This window comes from Bidens hawaiensis, unplaced genomic scaffold (assembly GCF_021521415.1).
Source record: "Bidens hawaiensis isolate Kalapana, Puna unplaced genomic scaffold, B.hawaiensis_p1.1 tig00037725_1, whole genome shotgun sequence".
Lineage (NCBI taxonomy): Eukaryota > Viridiplantae > Streptophyta > Magnoliopsida > Asterales > Asteraceae > Bidens > Bidens hawaiensis.
Window position 1 is genome coordinate 145,626 of NW_027496605.1, and position 21,681 is coordinate 167,306.

The 21,681-nt window shown below is 34.8% G+C and overlaps 1 protein-coding gene and 1 pseudogene across 1 annotated transcript; both read left to right on the forward strand.

Annotated features, from left to right (window-relative positions):
- The first annotated feature begins 2,922 nt into the window (after positions 1-2,922).
- LOC143589688 (ferredoxin C 1, chloroplastic pseudogene) lies at positions 2,923-3,378 on the forward strand (annotated as a pseudogene).
- Positions 3,379-11,949: 8,571 nt separating this feature from the next.
- On the forward strand, positions 11,950-21,188 carry LOC143589687 (vacuole membrane protein KMS1-like). Its single transcript, XM_077070381.1, has 8 exons — positions 11,950-11,989; positions 16,246-16,457; positions 16,766-16,844; positions 17,654-17,953; positions 18,817-18,971; positions 19,074-19,190; positions 19,920-20,099; positions 20,883-21,188. The coding sequence occupies exons 1-8, from the start codon at positions 11,956-11,958 to the stop codon at positions 21,057-21,059; spliced, it is 1,254 nt and encodes a 417-aa protein (XP_076926496.1). The 5' UTR covers positions 11,950-11,955; the 3' UTR covers positions 21,060-21,188.
- The last annotated feature ends 493 nt before the right edge of the window (positions 21,189-21,681 follow it).

A 21,681-nucleotide genomic window follows, 5' to 3' on the forward strand; every position in this document is an offset into this window, starting at 1 on the left:
AGAGGGATTTGCCATCCTAACTTACTATGTCGAACGTAGAACTCACATACCATTCGTGTACCTGTATACACATACTTCACATATACAATAATTACATTATAGCATAAGAACACTCTAGGCGTTCTTTACATCCTTCATTTAACAACCATACCCCTTGTCATTACGTGCAATATCCGAAGATCGTTCACGCCCCGACAAGTATTCATTTGTAATATTCATACATCTTCGATATATAATATTCGTACCTTTATTTTTAACCTGACAGTACGCGCAATATCCGAAGATCGTTCGCGTACCGACAAGCAATCATTCATATCCATCACATATATCACATATGGCATACACTTATCACTTAGGATAAATGTATTAACAACACATCGAGTATGCACACAGCCCCGAAAACATAACAAGGAATGGGGCTAGAAACTCACCTGAACTCTGCTTCTTCCTCTGATAGTTGTAAATCCCTTCTTTAACTGTGCTCGGCTGACTGTATAAGTTACACGTATCAATACTCGCATGATCTAATCTGGTGGCCTAGTATTAGCTTACTTTTACTTATCGTTTTAATCTATTCTCTAATCGAACTTGACTTTAGGCGAAGTTAAACCTTAGGCGAACTTAGCTTTAGGCGAAGTTAAACCTTAGGCGAACTTAGCTTTAGGCGAAGTTGTCATCAGGCGAACTTGGCTTTAGGCGAAGTTGTCATCAGGCGAACTTGGCTTTAGGCGAAGTTGTCATCAGGCGAACTTGGCTTTAGGCGAAGTTGTCATCAGGCGAACTTGGCTTTAGGCGAAGTTGTCATCAGGCGAACTTAGCTTGCAGGCGAAGTTCATCAGGCGAACTTAGCTTGCAGGCGAAGTTGTCGTCTGCAGCTACTGTTCGTTCTTAAATCCCTTAATCACATTCGTTTCTTAACCAAATAACTCGATTTAGGTACCCACGGGATCGTCTGACCAGCGCCTACAAACCCCAACCATCAAATCGACCTAACATCGTTATTTAAAGGGTGCGATTTAGGCATATAGGTTACGGGTTCTTTTTATCAATCGATTAACCCATCAAATCATAACCATTTTCAGTAAGATTAGCTTTGTTGGATTCGTTTTTACCATACAAACTCAGATCTATCATTTCTCAAATCAACCCGAACCTACACGAACGATTTCTAACTATAAACGTACCTTGAACGAGTCGAACTACGAACACGGAAGCCTTGATGTTGTTTTGGTCCGTCACAACGTTCCAGCACCAACAAGCTCGGGTTTTCGCCTTCGGATCTTGGTTCGGGTCGTGTGTGTTTTGGGTGTGTGTGTATGGAATATGTGAGAATGAGGATTAAAGGGTGATTAATGGTATTTATATTTAGGGATCATGGGCTTAAGCCCATGGACTCTCCTTCCTTCTTTCATAACCCAAGTCCATAACCCATATCCATTACCCAACACTAGCCCGACCCATACCAACTCCTACTCTATTTATTTATTTCCCGATAACCCGAGTAAACTTTCCCTCTATTATTAAGTAATATAATTAATATCATTTTGGAAATTTCGGGATGTTACACTTCACCTCATCGCTACATCATACTCTAACTATTTCTTTAAAAAACATCACTTTTTACTCCACCCGTAAACCAATAAAAACATTCACCTCATCTTCCATATTATTACCTACTTTTACTACTATATAATAAATATGTATATATATATATGTATATGTATATATGATTTGTGTGTAGTGGTTGTGGTGGGGCCACTACAAACCCACATTTCAAACGTTTGAGAATACAAACAAACACTTCCACAACGTTTGTCTCCATCCGTAAACTTTTGTTTGCACCATTCCATGTCAACAAAAACTTCTAACAAACACCGATGGAAATGCACTTAAAACTTGGTGAAGAAAAAAGACTAAATTGCCTATAATGTGCCAGGCATGTCACTTTTATTTAACCAAATATTGTAACTGGATTTGGACGAGTGACCCAAACAGTTACATAATTCAAACCACATACCCTGATTCGTTTAAAAAAACACTTTTTAGTCAAAAACTGTAAAAAGGAACGAACACATTGACCAAAATAGTTATTTGCTTTAAATATAGAAGACAAATTGGGTTTAATAGTTCGCCGATAATAATATTACGTCTGAAAATAGTTGCTACTAGTTTCATTTTTAACAGTAATTGTTTTCATTGGACCTTCGTTAAAAAAAACTTAATTTCGATAAGTTTTTTCTGAATTTCAACCTGATGTTTAGGAATTTTGATTGGAGTGAGAATGCAAATCGATTGATGTAAATCCAACATATTCTTCTTCATTCGTAAGGTAAATAAAACAATAACAAAACAAAAATAACCCAATAAAACAATCGAGAAAAGAGTAAAATTTAACGAAGTCCAACCATAATAAACAAAACCAACATATGCAACCTCATTTTGCCATGATTTGGGTGTTTGATGATGGTTGTTTTTATTCATAAATCGAAAACATTAATTAGCAATAAACAATCTATTCATAATGGGTGGAATAAGAACAGTCGATCTCGACCAAATTCTAGTAACCTTAGCGGCTAAGTCTCAGTCTATTATACTAAAACGTATTTGGTTTTAATGCTAAAAGTTTATTTGGGTTTTTCAGGGACCCGAAACCTGGAATCCGACCCACGAACCAGCTCGTATTACTTTGGTTCGGGTTCGAGTTCGAGTTAGCCTTTTATAAGGTTCGGATTTTTCGAGTCATGTTAGTTTACGTCTAGGTAGATTTTGGGTAAAAGTGACAAAAGAAAAAGAAAAAAATAAAGAAAATGAGAAATAAATCCGCACAATGATAGCTACACACAAACAAAACCTTATCAAAACCAGAAAAGAACAACCACAAGCACATCTCCTCCATCAAACCACAGAAACCCCAAACCCACCATGTCAACTACCACCATTCCCACCACCATCTCACCACCCCTCCCACTCACAACCCCTCCCACCCACCACCACTTCACCACCGCCACTCTCCGCCCATACCCCCTCCCCCTCCCCCACCTCCGCCTCCGCCACACCACCACCTGCTTTTACAAAGTCACCATCCAACACGAAGGCCAAACTGTCGACCTCGAAGTAGAACCAGACGAGACGATACTCGAAAAGGCGTTGGACTCCGGAATGGACGTTCCGCATGACTGCAAACTCGGAGTTTGCATGACGTGCCCGGCGAGGTTGCTCTCTGGAAATGTGGATCAGAGTGAAGGGATGTTGAGTGATGATGTGATTGAGAAAGGCTACTCGTTGTTGTGTGTGTCGTATCCGAAATCGGATTGTAGTATTAAGATTATACCCGAAGAGGAGTTGCTGTCTTTGCAGTTGGCTACGGCTGATGATTAGTTAGTTGGTTTGATGGATTTAGTGTTTTTGTTTTGTGGTTTCTTATGAATGGTTTTATCGTTATGGTGCATACCAAAATTTTATCACAACTTCCCGTATTAGATTTACTATCTTAGATACTCGTGTATTACACTAGATGAATTACTTATTTGGCTTACAAAACTTTTGTGTTGCGGGAACAATGCTTCGTAATGGATAGGGATGAAATTTTTGTCCCGAATACTTGTACCTGTACTGATTTAGTATTTTGGTATGGATATCGGTACTCGTTTCTATTGATTTTTGGTACTTGTGATGTACCGATCTCGTTCCTGGCAGTAGGAACATTAATCCGCACTTGTGTCGTGTATTTCGCTAACTTGGTTAAAAATAATCTTATGCAAAAAAATTAGAATGTTTAGAACTCGAAGTTAAAAAGGGATTTGAATTAGTAGATTCTGATGTCTTTGGTTTGTAAATTTGTTAGAATTCCAACAAGGCAACAATTATAAGCTAAAAGCTGTAACTTGTTAAACAAATTTCATATTCATCTTTTGATATTTTTTGAACCCCTCTTATACATCCAATCTAATGTATCAGTTTCAAATTCAACGTGTATGTCTTCATCTCTGTTTATTGATCTTGACATTGTCAGATCGCAAAATGCACTAGCTCTTAATCAATTTTTGGTCTGGTCTTTCATCGTTAAGTCGTTTGCAGTTGATTCTTGTTCTTCCAATTGCAGGTTGGTTCTTTGAGGAGCCGAGCCCGAGCTCAACTAGGCTTCAGCTCGGCTCATTTTGTCTTGCGTGAGCTCGAGCTCAGCTCGTTTCGAGCTCTTTTTCTAAAACTCGAGCTCAGCTCATGAGTTGTCTTTTCAAGCTCGAGCTCGGCTCGGCTGGCTTATTATTTTATAATTATTTTATATACACTTTTTAATTATTTGGAGAAAAAACTAAACGCGCCTAAGCTCCGCTCGAGCTCATGTAGTACCTTAAACGAGTCAAAGCTCAGCTCAAGCTTGATTATGCAGTGCAAATTAATGCATACAAGTTAAAAAGAATTAAAACTTAGCACAAGGCTCGTTAAGGCTTGATGAGCCTAAACGAGCTTGACATACAAGGCTCGAGCTCGTGCTCGATAACTAAACAAGCTTTATTTGAGGCCCGGGCTCAGCTCGGCTCATTTCAAGTTTCTTATCGATCCGAGCAAGAGTAGTTCGTGAGCAACTCGGCTCAACTGAAGAAGTTGGAATCTTGGTGACGAACCATTGTTGAAGAATTTATTTAGGAAGGGCTTTTTGGTGAATGGTGATCTCTATTCACGATTGTTTGAAATTACAATAGGTTTTTTATTTGATTTGTTTTGGAACTGCGGGCATTTCATAAAATAAATGCACTAGCCAGAAGCCACCACAAAGTCACAAACTTACAATACAAGATTGAAACAACATGAATCCTCTTGTACAAGACTTTTAAATTTTGCCTTGTTTTTTATCACTCGTCTCGGTGTATTCGAAAATTTTGTCCGGGAGGATGAAGGAATTGCCGAAGATTATCTCGTTTCGTACTTTCCAAATAGCCTCAACGAAGTCATAAAATGGCATATAGCGATTTTCTGCATAAATTTGTTTCTTAGGAGATGTTTGTTTTTTTACAAAAGATTTTCCTGTCCTCTTTTGTCTGCAGCGCGCAGACCACGCGCAGACATTGCCCTCTGCAGACTGTTTGTTTTTTTGAAGACGTTTCATTAAAAAACGTCTGCCTCTTCTTGGTGCAGACTTGGACCATAGTCTTCCAGCCTCTTCTAAACTCATTATTTCCATCAGATATCAATTAAGTTATTAAGTTTTTGTTAATTGAATTCTTGTTAATTGATTTGTTCAATTGAGTTGTTAATTGATTAGTTTTTTTTTTGTTCAATTATAATTTTGCATAATTGTTCAAGTATTATTAGTTTTTAGTTGAAAAAATTTGTATAAAGTTAAGGATTGTAAAAAGTCTATAGAAAGTTTTTAGTTGAAAAAGATTTGTAGAAAGTTTAGGTTTATGTCATCGGCTTGTGAGTTGTTTTAAGCTCGAGTTTTGGCTCGGTTCATTCATTATGTTGAACTATCTACTTTCGAAAACAATTAAAGAAACTTTTGGAGGAAAAAACATTCACGTGGAAAATTGTTAATGCAAGTTTTATAATTTGCTAGTTCAGAGGTATAAAATTTGGATTTATATAGTTTTAATTGTTAGCTGGATAATTTGTGTTTTTGGTAAAGAGCTTATATTGAAAGTTTTAGCAGTGTGCAGACGTTAAAAAATAAACAGTCTTCTTCTTGTAGAGTGCAGAGGTTTGGTCCACCTCTTCTGCTATAAATGTCTGCAGATGTGGTCCGCAGACTGCAGACATTTTACCTCTGAAAAAACAAACAGCACATTAGTTTCCAAATAGCGTGCAAAGTAGTTAAAATTCAATAGCTATGTTGAGGAAAGTAACTTCTTTATAAGAAAAAAAAATCTGTTTGTATAACTGTGGTTTGTTGTTTCCATCCATTTGTATACAAATTCAAAACCTTTCACAGTTTGAGTACGTATTAATTACAGTTGTATCCATTTGTATACAAGTTCCAAATGGAGTTAACCAAACCGTTAAAACCTCCTCCACATGAGGGATATTTTTGTCTATTCCAATAAAACCGTTTATGCTTTAAACTGTTCATTTTTAAAAGAACATAAACATGAATATGTTTATTTTTTTAAACGAACAAGAACATTTTCAATTTTAAAATGAACGTACATGAAACAAAAAATTTTTTCGATTAAGTGTTCATTTTCACTAAAAGTTAAATACACACCTACGAACATGCTCGTTTTCGTTCGGTTCATTTACATGCCTATATATAATGTTGTAATTAGGCTAACTCAAAGAAAATAGTAGTAGTTGACTTTCTATAATAGTTTGACAATAGTCAAACTGTGTTTACAAGATTTAAATGGAACATAATTTATTTGTATAAAAAGGAGGCGATTCTAATATAATTTAAACACAATTTGAAAACACATAAATGTGGTATAATTAAGGTGCACATGTTCATGATCAACATTTGACCTTCTAGTTAAACTATTGAATTTTGATCTAATTACCCATTCAAGCATTTACCAAAATGTTAAGTTCAGTTTTTTGACTTCAACATAAATGTGACCAATATATTGCATCAGATTGCGATATATATTGTAGCAGATCATATATTGTAGGAATATATTGTCAGATTTTCATGCATAATGTTAGTTTTTTTATTCACTAACAGTATACCATTAGGTACCTGCAATCATAATGGACTTTCACTAACAGTAGCATAAAGACATTATCATTTTCATATAATGTATCCTCTTTCCCAAATATCATTAAAAATCAAAATTATGTCATAAGGTTTAAATGTTGTTGTTTGGGAACAATATTAAAAAAAACTAAACAATGTATTTTTGTAATTGACTTAAATTTTTGAATTGGTCTGATATGATATTTGGATTATTTTTTATTTGAATAGACGAAAATACCGCTCATATGGGGGAGGTTTTAACGGTATTGGTTAACTCCGTTTGAAACTTGTATACAAATGGATACAATTGGAATTAATATGTATTTAAAGTGTTAAAGGTTTCAAATTTGTATACAAATAAATTTTTTTTCTTTTTATAATGGAGGAATTGGTTGGAATAACTTATAGCAGTCACTCCTTGGCTAAACAACCTAGCTAGTCTTAAATAAAATTAATAAACGACGATGGTGGTGTGGTGGTGGTCGCATATGTATAGAGAGAGAGGCTCAGGCACCGCCGCTATGGATCGTGAGAGAGAAGAGAAAAGAGATACGTGTAGAGAGAATGAGAGAGAGATAGAAATCTGTCACTCTCTGATATAAAGTAGACATGCGTGTAAGCATCAAAACGTACGTGCAACAAAAAGGAAGAAAGCGGACACCTGGCTAACCAAAATGAGGATATCATCATACAAATATTAAAGCAAAGGGAACAAACAGTGGCTGCACAACTTAGACGTAAATGTAATTATATAAATTTCAACGGTTATGTTTACATATTTAAAAAAAAAAAAATACTAAATATAATTATATAACTTTAAAAAAAAATGTTGTAGCTATTGGCAATACGCTATAATTATAACAAACAAAACTATAATTGTTTTACCTATAATTATATATTTTATGTTTTACCTAAAACATTAGACCTAGCAAAAAAAAAAAAAAGGGTGCTTATTTCTACGGGTCGAAATTCCGCTCCAAGGACTTATCAGTTACCACCACAAGCCAACGATCAAACCATTATACCATATTGGCTAAAATCCCAATAAATCTTAATAAAAGGTCAAAGGCACGAGCTAAAAACAGTTTATGTGACACCGACCATAGTATTTCATTTCTGAAAATTCCATGAGCCAAACTACACTTAACTTTATAGAGCCATCCTCTAATTATTTTTTTTTAAATAATAAAATTGCATCTTATCTAATTATTGAAAGTTGAAACTATGTTTTATTACTTTTATTATTGTAAAAGCTACACAAGTTTATCAGTAATATTTTCATGAACAACATTCAAATCGTTGTAAATTTTTATCGGTGAAGTTGTTGTCGGCAGTCATGTATGGAGGATGTTGTCGGGTATGTTTGGAAATGAGACATGGTGGCAGGCATGGGTGAGGGTGGAGATGGCCTCGAGTATGCTCGGAGTTGAGGTTGGAGAGGTGTACCAAGTCGACCGGGAGTAATTTAGATCTTGCCTAAAAGAACATGTGAAGACTGAAGGGCATCGGGGTCGTATGCGTTGTGTACCTAATTGGGTTTTACTTTTACTTTTTTATTCTTCTTTTTTAACAAAAAAGGGTAGACAGCCAATTTATCAAGCTTAATGAACTTTTTTTTTTTTTACAGAAACTCACAGAGGGATCAAAAGGATGATGGGAGTGAATACAATGCTTAATTCTATCTTAAATGTGAAATTTCAACCTATCATAAGGATCATTCGTGTAACCTCTTTTATAATATCTAAAACGGTCTAGAATGGTAACGAAAGATATGTTATCATTAAAATGATTTTTCTTTTATAATTATAGGGGTGACACCTCATAAATGACATCTACACCCATGTTAAAGCATCGTTACAGAAGAGAAAAGAAAATCATCTACTCACTAAAGACAAGAAGGAATATTGTGCGAGGAATAATAGTCACAACTGAAAAAGGACAGCCTTTGCATGTGGTTGGCCGTTACGAATAATAGTACGATTGTAGATGTTGTATTGTCTCCTCTATAAATAGCCTATATGTTTGTAACAATGCTCATATGGTTCACATCAATAAATATAACTCTTTAACAGTGTGTTTCACAATCACTCTCATATTACTCTCAAATGTCACTCATATTAGACTAGGATTTGCTTTATCAATAATCATGAATTTTAATTATAAAAATGTTAATTGTTTTAGAGCCAGAGTCGTGTGTCCTTTGGCTTCCCCTATACCTGACTTTGGATTTTGGGCTTAATGCAACCGTTAATGAAAGAGAAAAAGTGATTTCAAGCGGTTTTCTTGATCATGTTTGGGTAATTTGAAGATACATGAACGATGTGATTTTTAGCGATAAACGAGCTCGGGATGTTAAGTTTTGGAGATGATCAAGGAAGAAGTGGTCCTTTGGTTAAAAACTAGTTAGTCTATTCTGTAACTTTCTGTTGTAATTGTTTCTTTCCATTACTACATATTGTTTTTGTTTGCTGGGTTCCATGGTTAGGCCTATTTTGGGCTGAAGCATGTGGGCCGTGTTAATAATATGTAGCCTCTTACAAAAATTTAAATTAGTTTTTTCTTTTTAATAAAAAAGAATATGACCCCTCTGATTTTTGGTCCTAAAACGCTGCTTGCTATATTTACTTTACCCTATAGTTGGCCCTATATGTCACCTTGTCTTTAGGTGTGTAGCGTCTAGTGAGAAACGCATGCACCTTCTGTTAATGTTGTCCATTGCTGACTCTACAACTAGCAATTTCACTTCTTTGATTATGAGGCTAAAAGTTGGTTTCGTGGTGGTTGATTCATTGCTTGCTTGGATCCAGATTCCCCTGGAAGTCACCATATTTTAAATACCTTACCCAAGTACGTTGAACCATATAATTTTCTTTTTATTCACGACCATTACGGCCAAAATACGTTGGTGATTTAAGATGAGATATTCCTTATTGCCCAATATCTCTCATATGAGCAAAACATAACAATGTGAGATTCGTCTAAGATGTTACAAAATGAATGGTTGTTACACATTGACGTCAATATTTAGGAAAACTCTAATGAACCCATGGTCACAAAATTATGGTATGGATAACATCGCATGTGGTCTCACTAAGACGGCTCCCCACATGCACAGCATGTATACCTTTGATATACGTAGTTACCCAAACCTAAAACATAAGATAAATGTATTCTGGCATAATATTAATCCAACAATTTTTGTGTATATGTGACAAGCATGATTTTAGATGATACCTGTTACTAGAAACGTACATACTCTCTTTTGCCAGAACTATACTCGTAAACATTTCCTTTTTGTTTTCTTTGTTTTAGGATAATAAGATATTCTACAAATTCACTGACTCTCTTTTTCATATTTATAAATTTATTGGGTAACAGAGATATATAACTTTTAAGTAGTAAGAAATGTATTCCTAAACCCCAACCAAGTGGTTTTAAAGAAATTAATGAGTATTCTTGGTACCTTTTGGGTAATTACCATCTAGATACATGTATTGTTACGTATATGAGACACGATTTTATAATCGGCTATGAAACTGAGGTTACTAATGCCCGTCTCAACACCATCCCTAGATATACAACAAATTTTCTACTATTAAATGAAACTTATACAAAGCTATTAACATCAAATTATTATGCTAATCTTTAGCCTCAACCATTATGTGATGACATTCCTAAAATTACGAATGTCGATAGTGCATCAACCTGACTTGATTTAACCGTAACCATGCTTGGCTCATAATCTTTAACAAGAGCATTCGAGTTTTAACCGACTTATTTTAAACTTTAGTGAAGTCAAGAGCCAACTCACCTTTATAACTTTTAGGAAAATTGGTTTTTATTTGTTCCAACTATTTCATTTTTGTCGGCGTTGGTCTTAACTTTCATTTTGGTTGGCAACGGTCCCAACTTTAACATTCGTTTCTTCCACTAGTCTGCGACTGACGGAGTACTAACTCCTTATGTTTTTGCTGATGTGTCCATCTGAGTTGTCAAAAAAATGTTACGTGGCATCCACCGTGGATATGAAATTGAACGATCATTTATTCTCAATCTCAAGTCAACCGTCAGTCAAAACCCTAACCCCACCATGCAACCGGAGAATCAGAAACCCCTACCGGACTCCGACCTCCCACCCATCGCAACCATCAAACTCAAACCCACCTCCCCACACCACCGTCCCCCCGCCACTCTCGCCACCCCCACTACCACCGCCCAACGCCGCATCGCATCGCCGTCAACCAGTACCTCCGTCCCGGCGACGCCGTCATTTTAATCCACGTCAAACCCACCTCCGTCCTCTACGGCGCTGCTGGGCTCCATTGACTTATCAATTGCAGACATTGACACCGAAAACGAAGAGTCGAAGAACAGACTCGAAGACGAGTTTAATACTTTCACAAAGGTTCTGGACATTAATTGGGGATTTTGATTTGGTTGAGCCGTTGAAGAATTACGGATGATATAAGAATGTAACAAGCTAAGTATAAATCCATATCCACGGTGGCTTCCACGTAACATTTTTTTGACAACTCAGATGGACACATCAGCAAAAACATAACGGAGTTAGTACTCCGTCAGTCGCGGACTGGTGGAAGAACGAATGTTAAAGTTAGGACCTTTGCCAGCCAAAATGAAAGTTGGGACCAGCGCCGACAAAAATGAAATAGTTAGATCAATAAAAACCAATTTTCCTAACTTTTATCTGCTTTTTATACAACTTTAGCAAACTCATACAATTTACTTTTTTTAACAACCAATGAATAAAGTCCGGTTACCGAAGTAACCCATCGGTAAAAGGGGCGGCCCCATATGATCATTACTGTTTACTCGCTGACCAATGTCCACCGTGGTAAAACCTGGATTAGATATAATTCAAATTTGAAACCTTACGAAGTTCTACCCAAATCTTTGCTTCCCTTGTAATGCTAGTCTAACTAAAGCACTACGACAATTACTAAACTTATACAATTTATAAATAATAAAGTATAAAATATGAGATAACATATTAAGAAAATTAAAAAATAAATGTGAAAACTCACAAAAACAAACAGCAATATCAATGCAAGTCTTTACTATGTCTGAACTCATTCCAACTACCTTATTCATGTTTTTTATATTTTCGAGACCCCCAACAAACAAAAAGCACACAAACCTCTGTTTGTTCTTCTTGTTCTACCGATTGTGTCAGATTCGTAATTCATTACTCCATCAGTTGAATCCAATGATGAATTATGCGTTTTAGTATGCAATTGCAGACGGCATTCGATCGATCCTACTAGCAACTTATGTTTTCCCAGCGGTTCGATATGTCGATTTCAGGTTTGATTTTCAACAAATTTGTACTGATTTACATTTTTTTTTATCATTTGATCGATTTTTGGATAATGCATGATAATTGATTGATTCAAAAGTATTTGATTAGTTCTTTTATGTTTATACGTTTTAAATACCTTTGGCCAAGACCTAATGAGTAACGAAATATTTAAGCTATTTTTTTTAAACATAGCTCAATGCTATAACAAGAAACATAGAAAAATATATTATTAAAATCAAATGACGTAATAACTGATGATTCGTGAACCTCTCCTAACATTGAAAAAAAAAGATGGCTTCGTCCTTGGTGGTTGGCTTGGTCAACCGCGGGGAGCCTGGTGGTCAAAGACGAACCAACAGTGATGGCCAGCAGGGTTGGTCATTGTTTCAGCTTTCGCAAATAAAGAAGGAACCAATGGAATTGACCGCTATTTCTTTTATTTTGCATTTGGTTCTATTTAGTTTTTTTAGTTTTTAGTTTTAGTTTGTGCCCAATAATTTAAACGAATGAATAAAAAAATGTTTTAGGCCTAGTAATTATAAAATGGCAAAGATCAAGTCATGTTTTACAAGTTTTATATTTTTAAATGTATATATAATAATAAATATTTAAAAAATTTTGTCCTCTAAAAATTACGTGCCCTGGCCGACAGTTCAACAACCAGCATTACCCAGCTAGGGTTGTGCAATAGTTTGGAACCATAAGAACCAAATCAGAACGGGAACCAAACTGGTACCGAAAATGATTGGAAAATAAAAACGGGACCAGAACCTATTATGGTAAACCGATTTGGTTCTAGAACAGGTAAAGTCGGTCCTTGCTAATCGGTTCTGTGCTAGAACCGGTTCGGTCGTTTATTTATCAAATGGGTTGTGCAAACTTTGAAAATTGCACAAGTTTATATAATTGTATGTCTTCTTTCACGGTAAAATTTGTTAAGATTACAACATGAACATCCATTATTTATTTGATTAAAACCTAATTGTTAAAGTTAACTAAATCATTAGTGGCGATAGATTAAAGGAAGATCGTATCATTTTATACTATATTACCTTGAAAGCTTGAATCAAAATTGATCTTGACTGTTAGGTATTGAACGCAAAGAAAGAATATTTGAATTAAAGAATTATTGAATGAATGCTGGCTAATAAGTTACCCTATAAAAAATGAAGACTGGTAAATTTATTTAATAAGTTTGTTCTTCGGTTCCACGTCTGGAACTGTCGGTTTTACCCGGAACTGAATCGGGAAACGTTTAATGCCTACTGGGAACCGAAAACTATAAGGTAACACACGTTAACGATTCTGAGGCACCTGTTCGTTTTCTCGGTTCTGGCGGTTCCGAATCGTTTTTTCTCATCCCTATCCCAGCCGGCCCTATGTTCATACTTTTTTGTGTTCTAATGGTTTTGAAAGGAACATGAATTTTTTACTTTTATTTTTAAATTTTGATACATGTGTTTTGAAGTGGACGTAGTTACTATATTGGTGACACAATTAAAGTGGTGTTAATGTTATATGGTTTGAGCTTGATTTGTGTAGATACACAACAGTTACGGAACGAAATGAAAGTAAATATTCAAAAAATTCTTAAATAATGATTAAGCAATAATGGTAGGAGAGTATCTTTCTTTCCAGGAATGCCATGGGGGTATTTATCTTATCTGGTTCACAAAATCAAAGTGAGGCTAGAATTTGGTTGTCGGCAATAAAAGTTCGACGACGGACAACATTTTCAACGGTGGAAGGTGTTTCCACGTAACCGATCTAGGATGATGGCTAAGAATCTCTCATGTGAATAGAACATAGTACTCTAGGATTCTCATCTGGTGTCAGTATGAATAATTATCGAGATCAATACTTATGAGAGTCCCTTTAGTTGACGTGTTAAACGTTTAAAGACCACGTCTACTCAAATCGTGTTGTACTAATTGAGTTTCCAGTTGTGAGTCTTGGTGACTATATAAGCGTGTATCCCAAAAGTGTTTGTGCTTCTCGAATTCCATTGTTTCGGAGTTTGGTTCACTCCCATAAACCCAACACGACGAAATGATTGTCTGAAAGTGGCCTCACATACCAGCCCGTGTCAAGAGGCTCCATACGTAGAGTGAGCATAAGTTCAATATATAGCAGAAATCTATAACTAGATAAAAACATACACAATTATAACGTCAATTAATTCTGACCCCATTTATTTCATGACGAGAAAACTAAAATTAGGGTGTCAAGTAAGCATGCTGAATTGAGCTGAACTAACATCAACTTAGTCTAAATCTCATAAAAGTGTAAACCGAGTTAACTGGGTTCATAATTTTTAATAAATACTGTAAGTCGAGTTTCGCATTAGACTTTGATGAAACTCAAGTTAATTAATGACTCAATAAGTCAACTCACCCTACAAATGAAAATCAAAATGACATACGTTATTTCTACAAATATCAAATACCACATCAAAGCAATCCTATAATAACTTTTCAAAATATATATACTTTTTTACCCTATTAGTTAATTATCACTGGTGAAAAGAAACAAAGGGGAAATAAATCGGGGAACACAAACAAAAACATTAATTAATAACAAAATATCAAAATCCAATTCCCAAATGTTTACACAACTACCACCGTATTCTTGTTGTGTTTACTTTTACCAATCACCAATACCCAACCACCAAGAAACAACAAGCACAAATCCACACGCACAATACACCTATCACTGCACACCTTCTTCTTCTTCTTCCGGATAAACAAACCTCTGTTTTATATCTTATCTTTCTGTTATTATTCCGATTGCATCAGATTTCAATATTTTATACTCATTTTCATTTTACTTCAAATCAGTTGGATGTGAGTGTAGTTGACGAACGATCTATTGATTGATTGCTCGTACATCTTGTTTTGTTTTCTCAGGCGTTCGTTCGTTCGATATGTCGTCGTCGATCTCAGGTTCGGTGTTTCATTTCAATGAAGAATTAGGTTTAGGTTTAGGTTTTGTTTATGAATAGCTGCGGTTCGTACGGATGGATTTACTTACGTGATCTGATTGACTGTTAGTTTGATTTCTTAGTCGTTTTATTATGAATTGAAGTTGTCATAAGATCCAAGTTCTTAGAAATGGAGATGATGTCATGCTGTTTTGTCTACTGATTGATTCGAGTTCAGATCGATTTGATTCAGACGAGTTCGATTTGTTAGTCGTTATGTTAGGAATTGCGTTCGAAATAGTATCATTTCTCACCTGATTAATCTGTGTAGTTTGTATGTTCTAATAGGCTTTGATTATGCTAGGTTTTGTTTATGAATAACTGCGGTGTCTCAGTTCGTACTGATTTATGTGATCTGATTGATTGTTAGTTAATGCGTACTGGTTGTTGCGAGTTCGGATTGATTTGATTCTGAAGTGTTTGATTTGTTAGTCGCGTTATTATGAATTGAAGTTGTGACAAGATCGTAGTTGCTAGAAATGGAAATAATATCATGTTGTGTACTGATTGATACGAGTTCGGATCGATTCGGAAGTTGTGGCTAGTCGTTTTATTAGGAATTGAAGCTGGTGTGATAACATCAATTTGATTCGGAAGTTGTGACTAGTCATTTATCACCTGATTAAGCTGTACAATTTGTATGTTTTAATAGGTTTTGTAGTGAACAGGATTTAAATTTTTTTTTTTATGGTATATTTGTCAGAATTGGAGTGTAGTTTGTTGCTATATTGGTGTTACAAACTGGTGTTAATGTTATATGGTTGAGCTTCACATGTGTAGATACAGCACTAACCATTAGGGCATTTGTGAAACACGAGGATTGAGTTATCTGTATTATTATCCTACGTCTCATGAGTCGTGACAAAATGGTGATTCTTGTCACTTTTTAGACTCAGTCGAGTTTTTCCCCCCTTTTTAGATTGAGTGTTTGTTATGCTTAAACTAAGAAAAGATTTACTTACCTATTTGAATAAAATAAACAAAATTGTCTTCATATAATGAAAAGTGGAATGAATCTGCTGGATAACTTTATAAGTGAAGTTGTGGTCCCACCGGGCATTGAATCATTTTCATATTGCAGTACCTGGTTGTTTTAATCTGAAATCATTGATTTGTTATTAGTTGCAGTTTTTGTTGCTTTACTAAACTAGTTTGGAATGGTAAAATCTTTCAACTTTTAAAATGAATAATCACAAAATATAATGAGGCTGCGGGACTGTCATATTAGGCTGTCTTCCATATTAGGCTTTACTAAACTAATTGTTGTTTTCATGTTAACAGAACTGCGTGAGAAGCATAAACAAGAGCTCGAGAGTCTGACTCTAACATCACAGCCGTTTCAAACGTTGAAGCTTTTTATTTTGTCCATTGCTAAATATATAAAGAAATCACTTGTTTATCTTTTCACACATGGGGTCTGGCTTATGCTTCTAGCCGTAGTCACAGTTGCAGGGGCTGTCTGGTTTCTCTCTTCAAATGGTCCCCGTGGAAAGGTACTTCATATTTCTGTTTTTTATTTTATTTTATTTTTTGCAATCCTGTTAGGAATCAATGGTTATGATATGCTGATGTTCAATATCGCTTTTCAGCTGAGCATATAAAGTATGTCATTGTGCATTATTGAATTCTATAGTTACTGATTCATTGTAGGCTGATTTCCTTCATATTATTGGCAATGACCTTCATGCTAATAAGTTCTTTAAATTTTTTGATTAGATGTTACATTGTATTTTTCTTTGAAATGATTTAGTAAGTTTCTGTCGCTGCTAATGATGAATATGTGATCCATCTGTTTCTGCAGCATGTTGAAGAGCTTCTAGCATATGCAAGGTTTGTATTGTGGTGGGTGGCCCTTGGTGTTGCGTCTTCTATTGGTCTTGGTGAGCTCAATTAATAAGCAAGCGCTTTTATCTATACTTCTCCCCCGGCTCACAAGCTTTTTTTGTCACCTGAATACATGATTAGCTGAAAACTAGGTTAAGAAGATTTGAGGCAACCCAAATATTTCAACTTATTCCAATATAATATAACTGCCATTAAAGGATATTAGGCTCAAATTTGGGTTGTCTCTTTATGTGAGTCGGCAAAGTTGGTTCTCATAACCATTTTTATGGCTACTTTATTTGGGGAAATATAACTCTTTGGAGTCCTAAGAAATAAGAATCATCAAGCTTCTACATGCTTCTGTAATAAATAATGCTACTGAAACTCATGATTCATACAATATTATGTTGAGAATCGCATAACGCGCTTGTACATTGTGCGTAAAATATGATTAGACGTAGTGAGGGAGAGAAATATTGTAGGTTACATAACTGTCAGATGTACTTCATATAAAGCAATATGTACAAATGCATTATGCGGTTCTTGCAGTTTTCAACATAATCTTTGGTTCTTAAATGAACGCGCCTCTATATGTGCGTGTGTGTGTCAGTCGGAATGAAATTACACCATCTAGTATCAACATTAATGCATCACTTGCCTCTCTCTTGCCTTTTTTGTTTGTTTTCTTCTTATGTTTGTGTATATACACCCAGTTATACACGTGCATTCTCCATGGAGCTGTGTATATAGTAGACCTAAATATTTTGTAGGTCATTTTGTTTTTGCAGTCCAATTTCACTGTCCTTGAAGTCATGTTAAACATGGCAACTAATATTTTCTTCATTTATTTTTTATGATTGATCAGGAAGTGGGCTGCACACCTTTGTTCTGTATCTGGGTCCACATATCGCGTTCTTCACAATAAAAGCAATGCAGTGTGGTCGAGTGGATATTAAAAGTGCTATTTATGATACAATACAGTTAAACCGAAGCCCTTCGTGGCTTAAAAAAGCTTGTTCAGAGTTTGGCCCCGCATTGTTTTCAACTCCCCATGGTATTCAGGTTCCGCTTACTAGCATATTGCCAAAAGTACAAGCAGAAGCTATTCTTTGGGGCCTCGGAACCGCCTTAGGGGAGCTCCCGCCATATTTTATTTCAAGAGCAGGTATGTTATACTTCTACTATTTCTAATTCTCTCTATTTGTTCTTGTGTGTTGTTCAGTTAGTTTCTTGAATCTTTAAACTGGTCAAATGTCATATATACCCTCTGTTTTTTATATGGTGTTTGAGTATAGAATCGTTTTTGTCTAGATTTTTTATGTTACCAAACATTCTCTCTTAAGGTTTATGCTTTTTATTGAAAATAGATAATGTTTTTTTTTTAATAAAGATGTGGCTATAGGCTGTAAATTAACCAAACATTCAGTGAGCTATTCAGCGGGAAGCTCGCTTATGTTCGTTTATTGAATAAACGAACGGCCATGAACAAGTATTTGTGTTCCTCTAGTCAAACAAACGAACATAAAATCATGTCTTGTTTGTTCATTTATGCTTGTTAGCTTACATCTTTTTATATTTTTATTTAAATATTAAGGCCCATTACAATTTAGTCTAGTTTCTGAAATTAAATTATCACATTTTACAATTTGGTCTAGTTATTTAACTTTTTTAGTTTTACCAGATTGATGCTCACATGTACTTGTAATTGGTGGTTGCTTGGTTATGTTCATCCATCTACGTGTATAATCATTTGTTTGTATCCATTAACGTTCGTGAACCGTTTGCTTATAATATTATAAACATATCACGTTCATTTTCTTAACGAACGAACACAAACAAAAAAACCTCGTTTCTTTAATTGTTCGTGTTAGATTGGTTCGTACATGCTGGGTAAAAGCTTAAGTTGCCATGTTTGGACAGTTTGAATGGCAGTTGCTAATGCAGTTATTAATTATTATCCGCATGCAAGATTTATTGGAATTCAGAATTATTTTTGTTTGTTTTTTAACCAATTGTTTCTTTTTGCAGCAAGTATCTCGGGTAAGAAAATAGATGCTGCAGAAGAACTGGATGCAACCTCAACGGAGGATAATGGAGTTGCTTCAAAGTTGAATTATATGAAGCGTTGGTTACTCTCACATGCACAGTATTTGAACTTCTTCACTATTCTAATTCTTGCTTCGGTTGGTTTTCTTTCTTATATCCACCTTTTTACATTTTTTAAAGGTTGTCGGTTTCTGATACCGCGCATTTCATGTATGTTTCACCCTTATTTATTTATGTAGGTGCCAAATCCTCTATTTGACCTTGCTGGCATAATGTGTGGGCAGTTTGGAATTCCATTTTGGGAGTTTTTTCTTGCAACCCTAATTGGGAAGGCAATTGTGAAAACTCACATTCAGGCATGCTCATTTTTCTCTTTCTAAACTTTCATGATTGTTTCAAATACTACTATATTTAATATAGGGGTATCTGGCATTTTGCATTTTGAGAGATTATTTGATATTAAGTAATTCGAATTAGATAAATGGGCTGTAGGAAATAGATTTTAGATAGTATTCGAAACTGTTTATGTAAATCTGAAATAATCATAGGAAATAGATTTTGGATATGCTTATGCTAGTTAAAGTTGTAATAAATGGATGTTTGACTGTTCTGTCAAATTTTGTGAAAGGGTAAATAAGTAATTTCTTTGCCCTTTCTAGAATTTGACAAAAAGAAAGAGTAGAACCTAAAAGGGTAAGTCAATTTACTGTACCATTGGACAATCATATCTGTAGCCAGCTGATTTGATGCTGATTTTTTCAAAACTGTTTATGTAATAAATAGATTTTTTGTTTTTTTTGGAAAAGCCTGTGTAAAATGTAGGTGCTTGACTGTTTTGCCAAATTTTTAATATTTAAGTTACTAAATAAACTGCTCAAGAAGATATTTTTAGAAAAAAAAGGTTGAGTAGAACTTGAAAGGGTAAATTCGTAACTTTTATGTAACTGTTGCAGCTGATATGCTATACCTATTATTTGTAACTGTTTATGTAACTCTGAAATTATCATAGAAACATAATCTGTTTTCTCAAAATATTAAAAATAATTTATGTGATAAAAGTAATTATTAGAGACGTTTTTATGCAGACGGTATTTATCATCTCGGTGTGCAACAATCAACTTCTAGACTGGATAGAAAACGAGTTAATATGGATGCTTGGTTTCATTCCGGGGGTGGCTTCTGCACTGCCAAACATTGTAGCTAAACTGCATGCAATGAAGGAGAAATACATGGCCACTCCTTTGCCCGTCACATCAAACGTTAAGGTCAGTGTTACCCTCTTTTTTATTACTTTTAATCAACTTTTTTAATCTTCATGCTTAGCTTTTTAGTCCAATTGTTCAACAAATGATGGCCATGCAAGAAAGTATCATTGTATGTGGCATCTTTTGTTGAAAATATCTTGTATTTGGCCATTTGGGAAGCATAGTCGTTTTCCTTATTATTTTTATTCAGGATTTATGTTGGAGCGTTGGTTTGTTTGAAGGTGGAAACTGAGTATGATAGAAAAGGAAATCCATAACTCTTTTAATTCATTAAGAAAGTTGAGATATGAAATTAAACTTTATAAGACACTTAAATTAATTGAAACTTGGTTAGATTTGTAACTTGGTTTATTTTAAGAGACCGTCATTCCTGAGACGGCACGAAAGTTGTTAGATACTGGGTCAGCTAATATAACAATTAACAACCCAATAGCACGACACATTTAATAATATAAAATTGTTAATATATAGGTTTTGGATGGGGGTTATTTAGAAAGTGTTAAAACATTTAAAGTTTGATCTTTTTACACGAATAAATATGTCGGTCGCGTTCGGGTTCAGCTATTGAGCCGTCAATCACCGACTCCACACAAATAACACTCCTAGTTGATTTGAGTTGAGTTTGTCAAAAAGGATAATGCTAAAGGATTTAACTAAACAAGAAACAAGAGTTTACTTATTAACTAAAAAAATATGTTTCCGGGCCCTTGTTTTTGACCCATTACTCAATTCACCTGTTTTACAATCTATAACGCTTGGTTTTTTGAATTTGTGTGTTTTCAGGTTAAATCATGGGACCTATCGTTTGCTTCAGTTTGGAACACCATCGTATGGTTAATGCTGTTAAACTTTTTCGTCAAGATCGTGAATTCAACCGCGCAGAGGTACTTGAAAAAGCAGCAAGAAAAAGAAATGACTGCTTTGAAGAAGAAATTGGAACAATCAGAGGACAATCAGTAGTTGTGATTTGATGTTCTTTTTGTTTCTCCTCTTGATTCATGTTAGAAATAGGTATTTTAAAGATTGCCATTGAAGTGGAAGCAAAACTAGAACAAATGTTCAGATTGACTCATCTATAGTGACAATACTTGCAGATGTTATGTTGTGTGACCGTTTGGAGGTTTGCGGTGCAAAAGTTAGTTGTTTTGTCGTTGTCGTGTTGAGTGTATCTTTGGACTACGTAAAACCGAACCATAACCGCAATACCTAAACCCAACAAAAACCTGTAAAATAAAAATTTTGGTTTGGTTTGGTTTAAGTTTTGCGTGTACTAAAGTCTAAAACTGAAAAAGCTGAAAGGAACCGAATTATAACTTTTCATTTTTAATTATTAAACTAAAAATGCTGTAAAGAAGCGAATTATGAATTTTCATTTTTTAATTTTAAATGGTAAGTAATTTATAATGATTTAATATAGTGTAACACATATTTTAGCCAAAATTTATGAGATTAAATTATTATTAATTAATAAGAGTCAGGTTGGGATCAAATTCTTTACATGAGGCTAATTTTTTTACTCAAATATTTTCAAGCTCAAATAGTAAAAAAGAAATCAAAATAATACCGAAAAATTAAAATTTTG